This window comes from Scheffersomyces amazonensis (assembly GCF_036850825.1).
Source record: "Scheffersomyces amazonensis strain UFMG-HMD-26.3 chromosome Unknown RJT21scaffold_2, whole genome shotgun sequence".
Lineage (NCBI taxonomy): Eukaryota > Fungi > Ascomycota > Pichiomycetes > Serinales > Debaryomycetaceae > Scheffersomyces > Scheffersomyces amazonensis.
Window position 1 is genome coordinate 2,144,096 of NW_027042742.1, and position 12,516 is coordinate 2,156,611.

At 28.6% G+C, this 12,516-nt stretch overlaps 3 protein-coding genes across 3 annotated transcripts; 1 reads left to right on the forward strand and 2 right to left on the reverse strand. All coding sequences in view use genetic code 12, as the record gives it.

The window, feature by feature from the left end:
• The first annotated feature begins 3,590 nt into the window (after positions 1-3,590).
• Positions 3,591-9,011, forward strand: IRA2 (Ras GTPase activating protein). The gene has a single exon (XM_064881348.1). The coding sequence runs from the start codon at positions 4,010-4,012 to the stop codon at positions 8,969-8,971; it is 4,962 nt and encodes a 1,653-aa protein (XP_064739899.1). The 5' UTR covers positions 3,591-4,009; the 3' UTR covers positions 8,972-9,011.
• Positions 8,973-10,013, reverse strand: RJT21DRAFT_119300 (putative 3'-5' exonuclease). The gene has a single exon (XM_064881349.1). The coding sequence runs from the start codon at positions 9,887-9,889 to the stop codon at positions 9,062-9,064; it is 828 nt and encodes a 275-aa protein (XP_064739900.1). The 5' UTR covers positions 9,890-10,013; the 3' UTR covers positions 8,973-9,061.
• Positions 10,014-10,058: 45 nt separating this feature from the next.
• RJT21DRAFT_119301 (uncharacterized protein) lies at positions 10,059-12,370 on the reverse strand. The gene has a single exon (XM_064881350.1). It carries the CDS (start codon positions 12,229-12,231, stop codon positions 10,300-10,302), a length of 1,932 nt encoding a protein of 643 aa, XP_064739901.1. The 5' UTR covers positions 12,232-12,370; the 3' UTR covers positions 10,059-10,299.
• Positions 12,371-12,516: the final 146 nt, after the last annotated feature.

Below are 12,516 nucleotides of genomic sequence, written 5' to 3' on the forward strand. Positions count from 1 at the left end.
GTTTTATTCATTTAAGATTATTTTTGGAGATAACGATAAGAATAATCAGAATAACAATATTTTACCAATATTCGGTAATAGTAATTGTCGTCATGTAGCATATAATTAATAATAATAATAATAATGATTATGATTATGATTATGATTATGATTATGATTATGATTATGATTATGGTTATGGTTATGGTTATGAAATATACACTACTAAATTTATATATTATGGTATATACTATAATTGCATAATTACTTATGGCTTATTGGTTCTATTGGTTCTCCATTATTCGCTGATTAACTATAGCCCCCCTCCTCCCCCGTAATTGTTTAAATAAATTTCTTTTTTTCTAACGGTTCTCCTCTTTGGGTTACCTCAACGTTTTGTTAAGGGAGACTACCACCAGGATATAAAAATTTCTTTTTTCTTGGACATATACGCACGACCGTACCATCAAATGTAGGTACATTTTTATTGAAAGATTCAGTAAATTTGAGACTAGACTCCCTAACATCAGCGTAATTTCCAGTCTAAGTCGCTGGATTCCAACGCTCATAGTCGTTAATTAACATTAGGCTCCCTAAACTTAAACCTTAGTAACATTAAAATTCAATGGTTATATTCTAAATTATCTGGAAACTGTCTATATAACCACATTATTGTTTATACAGACGTGTTGTCCACTACGTAGTTATAATTTCCATCGCCATATATATCAATTGAACGAATCGTTATAGAAAACTTGGGGAATAACCTCCAAGAAACCATAGAGATAAAGAAATACCGAAGAGAAGAGACAAGAAAGACAAGAAACACAAGAAGACATCCATAATAATTATAATAATAATAACACTATATTAGAACAGTACAATTTCAATTCCATTCCAATTCAATTCCATTCCATTCCATTCCAATTCCATTACAATTACCATGGATAAAGATACTAATATCGAAAATCGAAGGGCTTTCATAGATACCATCATAATTCGAGTTCAATCACTTTTACCTAATAGAACTGGACATCCCCTTGCGGAAGTTGAATTAAATCCTCAATTCTTAATTGCCAAAAAGATTTTGATTGATAATCATAATAAACATCCTTCAATAATTACATTTATTCTTGTATCACTTTGTCATCATTTAATTGCTATTAATGATGAAGCCAATGGTATTAAATTAAAAGATCGAGATGAAAAATCTCTTTCTTCTACATTAATAATTGTTAAATTATTATCTGATATTTTAAAGTATAATTGGAATCGACAAAAGACAATTTATAATTATGATATTAATGATGTTGTATCGAATTATTCTCGATATTATTATTATGAACGTCCAAATCCAATAGATTCTTCAGTAATTAATCATTTATTAAGTACATTTATGAATTTATTATCTTCTGGAGTACTTAAACGAGTATTATCAGTAGTTAAACCAGAATTAGATTATGAAAATAATCCCATAATTGATTCAAATAGTAGTGGTACAACAACAACTAACAGTAGTTTACAACAACAATTAAATTCAAGTTCATCACAAGAAATGGAAATTCTTAATAATTATATTAATGAAATCGATAATAATATTGAAATCATTTTACGATATATAGCGTCCGCTAATCCCGATAATTATTATGATTTTATTCAATCAAAATTATTTACTTATTCAAATAATGATGAATTAATTCCTATCCCAATCCTTCAAAAATATTCTCCCATGATTAAATTTATGTTCTTTTCTCATGCTAATAGTGAAAAGATTGCAGCCGATATAATTAAAGCATTACCATTAATGAAATCAATTAGTTGGAAACAAGTATTTTATGTATTTTTGGCTACTAGTGTTAAAGATCAAACATTTTCAAGAACTCAAGATTATAATTCAATTATAACATTTGATAATCCCGAATTTTTAAAAGTGGATCAAAACCTTTTCGATCATGCATCTTCAGTATTTGATGATAATTTTACTGCATTACCATGTTCAACATTTACATTAACTTGGTTAGTTATATTATGTATTGAAGATTATGTTGAATTAGATTCTGGTAAACCATTAAACAAATTAAAAATCTCATTTAATAAAAGATTAAAATTCTTAGTAACCATTTTAAAGGATTCATCATTATTAACTAATTTAGAAAGTTTTGATTCATTAATTAATATGTTTCATTTAGCAGCTCGATTAAAATCAGCAAATTATATTGATCATCCTATATATAAATTTGGATTAAAATATCTTGATACTACTCATATAAATTTACTGAAATATGGTCAACATCATGCCACAACTTTGGCAAATGATGAATCATTATTTATTAAATATGATTATTTAGTGGTTAACTTTTATATTGCGGCATGTATGTTAAAACCAGAAAAGTATAATAATATAGTTATCCAAAATTATATGAATTATAAAGATAATATTCGAGAAGTTAAGATTTTAGTTAAGATTCTTAAGGGGTTTTCTGAATTAGATCGAGCTCGAAATATCTTTAAAGATTTAATGATTAAATTATCTACTGCATTAAAATCAATGATCTTTGGTTCTATAAAGATCTTAAGACAATATGATTATGAACGTCAATCTGTACTTTCATCACTGTCATCTGCTGCTTCATTATATTCTGATATCTTAAGTGTAGAAAGTGGTCAATTATTCAATTTCCCTTCAGAATTCCCTCTCACCAAGAAGACCAGTTTAGATCATTATCTTCAGGATATTTCTCCTTCTAGTACATCACTCAGTAATACCAATAATCATAATTTAGATGCTCAATTAGAAGAGTCCACCACAAACACCACCACAAACACCACCAAACAACACAATTCAGTTACGGCTTCTCCCCATAATACTCATCTTCTTCATCCTCATCATGGATCTCATTCTTCTTCTTCTACTACCACTACTACGGGACATAATTCCTTATCTAAACATCGATTAAAACTCGTTAATACGACTCAAGAAATCTTAAGTGATGCATTTCTTGTATTCACAGCTGCCCCTGATTTATACTTTAATGATTCTGAATTAATGAATGATTTTAATTTACAAAATGGTTCATATGATGAATTAATTCATAAGATCTTACTATTCTGTCAAGAAGCATGTATCCCATTTAAAATGGCATTTAAATCTAAAGTTGAAGATCCTCGATTATTTGATGCAGCATGTTCATTGGCGATGAAATTAGTCGATGAAGATACGAGAATTGCTAAGAATTATACAACTTTATCAACCTTTGCCAATTATACAATTTCCAATTATATAATTCAATCGATTTGTGAATCCAGTTTACTGTTATCATTAACAGATTCGAAATTTAAAGCATGTTTCTTATTCATTAATGATTTCTTACAACGTCGTGATGTATTTGGACCCATTATATTATCTAATAAGATTATAACTGATAAAGAAACTGGGAAATATTTCGAAGTAGGTGGAGGAGTGATTCATTCCATTGAAAAGATCTTGTTACTTTCATTATGTACTCATGATATTCAATTTTATAATATTGCCAAGATTACTATGAGATGGTATTGTAATGAAATTAATACTCAATCTCAATTATATAAGAATAATGGACAAGAGATTGATGAGAATTTAATTGATACGTTTGAAAAGATTGTTAGTGATGATTCAGTATTTACAGGATTTGTATCACTTCATAAACGATTTAGAAATATTCTTAGAGATGCTAAACCAACTAAATCTTTATATCAAGTATGGTTAGTTATATATAATCGATGGTTAGAATTATTAGAGATTAAAGATGAATCCCTTGTATTTAAACATTATACAGGATTCTTAGTCTCTACTTCCGGATGTTTCTTATCGACTAATTTTTCAAATAATGATCCTATTCAAAAGGAGAAATCTTTTAATTATATTAGTGATTTCTTTGATAAATGTATTGGATTACTTACATTTCCTGATTTAGGAATTCGATTAGTGGTTACTGATGCCTTATCTAATGAATCTCATTCTGATGTATATCATTTAATTTCGACTAAATTAATGACGGTAGGTAATGTTTATGCAGAAAAGAAAATCATTAATGATGAATCAGTACTTTATATTGAACAAGCATTAGTAATAATAACTAATATGATAACCATTAAGAATGATGGAGCCTTTCTTTTAGTATCTTTATTACCCAATATTTGTCAATTCTTTTTAAAATTTATTAATCTTTTGGATGATGTAAAGGATATGCTTCGACTTAAATTAAAATTTTGTCGATTAGGGATAACTTTAGAAGGAGAACGAGAACGTGTAGGATTAAAAGGAGCATTTAAACTTCGAAATCTTTATGCTAAGGCATCAGCTGAATGGTTAGAACAAGCAGTATTCTTTGAAGATCCTCGCGATGATGATGGAACTGGAACTATTAATAGTTCAGGACATTCAATTAAATCCGCCACTAATGAATCAGAACTTTATCTAATGGATTTAGCAGTCTTATCATCCAAATGTTTACTGTTACAATTAGAAGAAATTGTCCTTGAAGTTCCAGAAGGAACTAAAGATACAGAAATTAGAAAGTATAAAGATTTAGCCTTTGGCAATTATTTCTCAATCTTTTATAAGATTATTCAAAAGTATTCAGTAATTAGTATTCCCACCACTAAATCAAGACATAAGATTAATCAAATTATTGAGAATATTCTTAAGAGTGTTCTGAATATTTTAAAATTCGATACAGATATAGGCATGCAATTTGTATTACCCATGGGATATCATCCAAATAAGAAGATACGATCAATCTTTTTAAGTGTATTCTCATATATGTTAGCGTCTCGAAAGAGTAAGAAATCTAAAGATGAATATCCTGAACATATAATTGAAAAATTACTGGAAATTATTGATATTTATGGAGCAGTGGCAGAAGTAGCATCTCTGACGGAACATAGTTTATTTTCTTCATCATTATTTGGAATCTTTGGGTATACTAAGAAATTAGATGGACTCTTTAGAATTCTCTTAAATGAAGAATTTAATAATGTTACTCGATCTTCCGATATGTTTAGAAGTAATTCAACTTTAACGAGATTACTTTCGAATTTCGTTAAGGATTATGGTACAGAATATCTTGTTACAACTCTTAAACCATTTGTACAAGAATTAATTGATAATGATATTATATGTCAAGTTGAAAAAGTTGAAACTACCACGACTGATACAGAATTATTTATGAAATATTTTAATCAATTAGTAGATATAATTACAGAATCTATAGATAATATTCCTGATTCATTTAAATTCATTTGTTCAGAAATATATATTTGTGTGGAGAAGAAATTTACTGATTCTGCTTTAATTGCCGTGGGTTCATTCTTATTTTTAAGATTCATATGTCCGGCTATAGTTAGTCCTGAAGTATTTCTTGATGTAACCATTACTAATCCCAAAGTAAGAAAAACATTAATTCAATTAACTAAAGTCTTACAAAATATCGCCAATGGATCTTTAAGTTCATTAAAATTACCTGGGTTAGCATCTAAAGTTGAAGAAATTAATCTTGCTAATATTAAAGTATTTGCCTTTATGAAACAAGTAGCCACTCAACCATCTCATGGATATCCATTTGAAAGTATTCCTAAGAAACCCGTGGCAGAATTACGGTATTTACATAAATTCATTTATACTTATTTTGTTAATATTAAGATTCAATACTTAACATCGACCAATAATACTACCCCACTTCATGAAAGAATTCAAACATTTAAATTATTTGATGAAATTGCTCATGAATTAGGGTATGCTAAACCTTCAGTACAATTACAAATTAATGGTACCAGAACAATCGATCCAAATAATGTGGCTAATAATCAGTATAATGATTTTATGACTAAGATGTCCTTAGAGTATAATGAGAAATCCATTGAAACTACCGCCATTGAAAATTCCATCTTTTCTGATGGAACTCCCGTAGTACTTATGCACTTTAAACAATTACATCGTCAACTTAATAATGATTTACATTTAATGGTTTATAAATATTTTGAAACTGCCTCTCAAGTATGGGATAATAAGTTTTATGTGGTATTAAATTTTACAGAATTAGTACTCCCAGAAGGTTATGATTCATTATATATTAATCTTATAAGTACATATGCTCCCGAACAATTATTTAAGAATTGTGCAAGAATTTATTATTATAATATTCCTCGTTCAGGATATATTGGATTAACCAATGCTATGAGGAAATTACGACAAATTGGTGCTGAATTTGGGACAAAGATATATACTTATTCTCAAGTAGATCCACCCGAAATTATTCATAGTTTATGTTTAGATGCAGAAACTATATCGATATTAAGAGATACAAAAGTTATCTTTAATCATGTGAAAGTATATGATGAAAGTACTCAAACTTATTCACCAATAAATCTTCGAATTGGTAGAAGATGGTTACAATTATGTTCAGAAGAAGAAATTTCATTTAAAGGTCCAGCATGTGTAACGGATAGTTTTGTTCCAGTAGAAATTTATCGATTACTGGAAGTTAATAAATGTGAAATATCAAATTATACTGGTCATGCTGATGAATTTACCGTCAATTTAAGTTTTGGTCATAAGATCACCATGAGATCTCATGAACGACTGGAAATTTTACGATTTGTTTATTTTACAACATCTCGATTAACTAAAGAAATTAAAAGTGCCGATGAAAGATCTCTGGGAGGAATGGAAATTGAACATAATATGCATTGGTTTGGTAGATTATATAATATTGTATTCCAAGGATTATTATGTAATGATGATGAAGTAAGACTTTCTTCTTCTTTATTATTTGGAGCTTTATCAACTTATTTTGATATTGATTTTGGTATAGATTGTCATCATGCAAAATCCATTGCCTTTCCTGCCAATTCAACTCAATTTGTCGTATCTGTATCAACTCATTTATCAAATAATTTACCAACATTATCATATAGATTCTTTAAAGCATTTTTTGATAATTATGATAAATTACCCGAAGAAAATAAATTAAGTTCTATCATATATATTTCTCCCTGGATTAGAAATATTTATGATTATATTTATCTTGCTAGTGAAGAGAATGGAGCCGGAAGATTAGCTGAACTTGTTCGACAATTTTGTCGAATTCTGGCTCTTAATAAAGATCATATTGCATTTCTTAATGATTATATTTGGAAACGACTCTTTAGTGAAACTCGATTAATTTCTGTATTGGTTGATGAAGTCGTGGCCTTTGCTGTTGATAATAAAAATGATACTGATTGGTCATTTATTATTGCCACTATAAGTCCATCAATTGAAGTTAGTGGAGAAGTGGTATCTCGATTAATTAATTGTGTTAATAAAGCTAAAAAACATGAATCATCAATTGCATCTCAAAGTCGATTATTTGAAATTAAAGTACTTGTAAAGATATGTTCTTCATTATTCTTTAATTCTTATACTTTAGCTCGACTTTATGTGGCCGATATCTTTTTCTTTTGTACTTTATTCATTGATAATATTTATTTGGAATTTGGAGCTGATTTACAGAAATTAGTGATAAATATCATTCAATCATTTTTACATAAACCCGAATTAACCAATCAACAAGAAATTGTCGTGGATGATACCATTACTTATTTTAGTAGTCAACGAGCTAAGATGTTATTTGGTATGACAAGAGATATTACTAGTTCATCAATGGATATTGGACAAATCTATAATCGAGCCACTAATTTTGAAATTCTTTGTGATTACCTAAATGATTTTATTATGGCTATTGGGTCAACTGATGATACAAAACTTTGGCGAGCTCGTTGGTGTTCTAATGCTATTGATGTAGCATTTTCTAAGGATTCATTATTTCAAAGTCGAGGTATATTAGTATATGGAATTCTTGCCAAAAGTGGAATTAATGATTCAACCGCTTGTCGAGGATTAAAATTAATTGCTAATGGTGATGTAAGTACTTTAGAATATACTACTAGTATAACTATTGCTACGGCTAGAGTTATTCAAGGATTACCCAAGACATCTATATTACCTCCCGTATTAATATGGCCTCAATTTTGTTTTGGATTAATGAATTATTCAGTATTATATCAACCATCAATTCAATGTTTAGTTAATTGTCTTGAAAAAATCTTTGAAGTTGGACAAGATTATATTGATAAATCATTTGAACAACGATTATTTCTTGAACCATATATTTCTGAATTTGAGAAATCTTATAAATTTGAAATTACTCAAGAAAATTTTGGAATTCATATATTCTTTGTATTAACTCAAGGATTAAGAGTTAGTCATTTTAAACATACATCAATTACTTGTTTAAAACAATATTTTACTTTTAGATATAAATATAGAAATCGAAGTGAAGCTGAAGGAATATATGCTTCAAATAATGCCCTTGCTTATCTTTTATTCATCTTTTTAAGTACTGATGAAAATGAATTTGATGGATTTATTAAACAACTTGGTTTACAAACTGATTATGTTAGTATTACTAATGGTAAACTTCCAAGAATTATTGTTGAATTTCTTACTAGAAATAATTATGTTTCTCAAATATCTCTTATTCATGCTGCTTATTTTGTTGAATCTAAATCAATTGATTCAGTATTTAAAACAAAATTCTTACAACTTTATGATTATATATTTAGAAGAGTTCCTGAACTTGGTTTATTAGTATATCATATAGTTAAACCAGCATTAGAACAATCATTTTTAACTTCCAATTCAACCGATCTTGTTGAAACTATTTCAAAGATTATGATTTCTGTATTTTCTTCAGATACTTATTCACCGGCTATTTATAAGGGGAAAGTTGATGAAGTTCTTCAAGCTCATAAAGTACTGATAGTTAAAGAGAATAGGAAAATGAGAAGTCCTGAAGGTCTTCATGCCACTCATGCATTTGAAAATACCATATCTTCTGATTTAAAGAAATTACAAATGATGCTCTATAGAAGTGCATGTTTATTTGTGGAAGGCTCACGATTAGAGGATTGATAATTAAGAATTAAGAATTAAGAATTAAGAATTAAGAATTATTATTTAATTAGATTAGACTATGGTTTATTAATACATATATACACATATCTACACCTTACTCTTCTGTCTCAACTGTCTTTCAAAGTCTCTCTTATGTAACCTGAATAATAACATAGTGGCTCGGGCATCTTCTACTGAAGAATGCGCAGCCCCTTGAATATCGATTTGTAAAAAATGCAGAGTTAACTTCTTTAATGATGGAGTTCTACCACTAGCAATCTTTCTAAATGGAACATATTGAGTTGTATCTCTAATCATCACTTTGGGATGAGATAAGAATAAGGCATCTAAATCATGATGAATGGCATGTCCTACTAAGATTCTTCCCTTTAATAAATCACTAGTTTTCTGTTGGGCTTCAGTAAATGTTATAGCATTATGCATATGTTTTGGAGTAACTCCACTAACCCAAGTTCTCCAATCGGTAACTTTTTCTCGAGGTTTCACAAACTCATCGAGTATTACATGACCATAGAAATTAACTATTGAAACTCGAGCAAGAGCTGACTCAGCTCCTTCAGGTCCTACTCCAACAAATTCACAATCCATTGATAAATATTTCCCCGGCTCAATTTTACGTGAGTCACTACCTTTCGGTATTAACTTGTGACTCTCAGATTCTTTAGCATTTAAAAGATCTTGCGAAGTGATTTCTTTATCGGTTGCTAATATACTTTCAATGGTGGATTTAGTCGGTATTACATTAACCTTTTCAATGACTTTATGATTATGATTATGCTCATCTACCTTGACTACTTTCTTGAATTTCCGAACTTTGACTACTTTGCCTTTTCCTGCATCTTTGCCTTGGCCCTTGCCTTTACCATTCTTCTCTACTCTTAAACTGAGCTTCTTCCAGTTCTCTGAAAGGGCCATTATTCTGTATTATTATGTATTGTTATATGTTTAGTATTATGGTTAAGTAATTTCTCGATGCCCTATATATTTTTTTAGGGCAGAGTCTTGACACAAACACACGACTCTGCAATGGCTGCGAAAAGATAAATCAAATTATTTTAAGATGTAAGATTATATAGAATGATTATAAAGAATGATTATAAAGTGTATGATTATAAAGTATATGATTATATAAGATTATTAATGAATAGGCAAGATTGAAAAGAAATTAAAATACAATAACTATGAAAGAGATACAACAACTTTTGATAAATATAATTACAGATTGATTTGAATATAATAGCTTAATACACATCATTACATTGCCTATAACTTACTTTACAATGCATTACTTGTATTGTCTCTTACTATCTATATTCTATATTGTCCTAAAAGTTCGAGGCATTGTACACTTGAAGTACCCACCGAATCTTATCTATAATCTCTTGACATTCACTCACACTTCTAGCCTCTAAATCATACTTCTTTTTAATAGGTGCATTATCTTTACCACTTGTAGCACTATCTACTGGTTTTTGAATAACAATCTTAAAATGATTAGGATTCTTAGAATCTTTATACTGTTTTAATTTAACAATTTGTGTAATATGAAATGAACTAGTCTTCTTTAACAGTTCTTTATAATAATTGTTATAATTATAATAATGATGATGATGATGATTTTGATTTTGCGTTTGATTTTGATTTTGATTCTGGTTTTGATTTTGATTCATTTCACTTTGTCCAAATGGATTATCACCAGGATTTAATTTGAACACCACATCTTCAGATGGAGTTAAATGAATATAATCACCATCAATAACCAATGAACGTTCCATTTTATTTAAAATAGTCGTTTTCTTTCTCCATACTTTCCATTTAAAATAAATTGAATTTAAATTAGTAGGTAACAGAGGATTCTTCCCCGTAATAATATCATCAAGATATTTATTAGAATTAATAGCGGCTTTGATCTCTTTTACACTAGGTGGTGGCGGTTCTTTTCTTCTTAATGTTGAAGTAACTCTTCTGGAAATTGTTGATGATTCAGGTTGTTCCATAGGAAGTGCATGGAACTTTTCTTCCAATTGTTTCTTATCAGGAGTAATATTCATAGTGAATGTACCTTCTGATGGAGTTATAGTATTATTTAATAACAGATTATCAATTGAACTAGTTCCAATAAAACTAAGTCTATTACCAATAGGAGCTAATTCAAGTGTATAACCTACTAAATCTCCTGCCTTTTCATCATCTCGAACAATCCTTGATATCAGAGATTCTTCAAGCATAGAATTAGAACTATGAACCTTTCTTGTACTTTTAATATTATTATTATTATTATTAGTAGTAGTAGTAGTAGTAGTATTATTAGACTTTTTAGAAGATATCTTGAATTGAAATTTAGACATGGGTAATCCATGTTCTGTACAAAATTCTCGTAATATATAACCTGAAGAATCATCACTATTTGCATAATATAAATAACTTGTTGAAGTACTAGAAATTACTAAAGGCATAGAAATTTTTAATTGAATCTTACCATTAGGAATTTGATCTTCATTAATTATTTCATCTTTATTTTGTCGATGTTTAAGTAAATTTTGTTTAAATTCCATAGCAAGAGGGAATTGACTTTCATTCTTGGCAATTTCCTTTTGATCATTAACTTTACATAATGCTAATTCTTTAGGATAATTATATGATTTAAGATTCCGATTTCTTTCTAATACTCCAAAAGATCCATAATTTTCTCCATCTTCATCAACTAATTCAAGTCTCCAATATATTGGATTTAAAATTATTGGATCAGATACATTTTTAGTAAATTCTGGTATTTGATGTAAATTTAATAATATAAATCCAATACAATCAGATATTGATACATTATCATTAATTTTTAAATCTCGTAATATAGGAATTCTATTAGGAGGTAAAAAAATATCAACTGATGCTTTGGTTATATTAGTTACATCACTTTCAACAAATGTAAAATATTTTAATGGATTTACATTTGGAGATTTAAATCGAGCTTGAATTAATGAACTTAAATTAGAAGATTTTATAATTGGTTTAGAAATTTCTCGATCAATTTTTTCAAATACTACTGAAGGTTTCTTTTCTTTATTTAATGAATTAGTTGATTTTATAGTAGAAACTTTTGAAGAATTTGCAATAGAATTTTGTCTAAAATTACCTGTTTTAGATAAACTAGGATTATCAAATGATGTACCTCTTTTAGTTTTCCTTTCTCGTTTAGAATTGGTTTGGGTTGTAAATGAAAAACTATTGGGATTGGCAACATATGTATCAAGTAACATAGATGAATCTAAAATTGAATCTGTTTCAATGTCTGTAAATGCTGAATCAGTAGATGAAGTTTCATCATCTTCATCATCATCAAAATCTTCAAATTCATCACTATAATCTTCATCTTCATCTTCCTCATCTTCCTCATCTTCCTCATCTTCCTCATCTTCCTCATCTTCCTCATCTTCCCCATCATCTTCTTCATCTTCTTCTTCATCATTTTCTACCTTCTCATCACTATAATTATGAATAACTTTCCCATCTGAATCTACCGGTACTCCGAAATCAGAATCTAT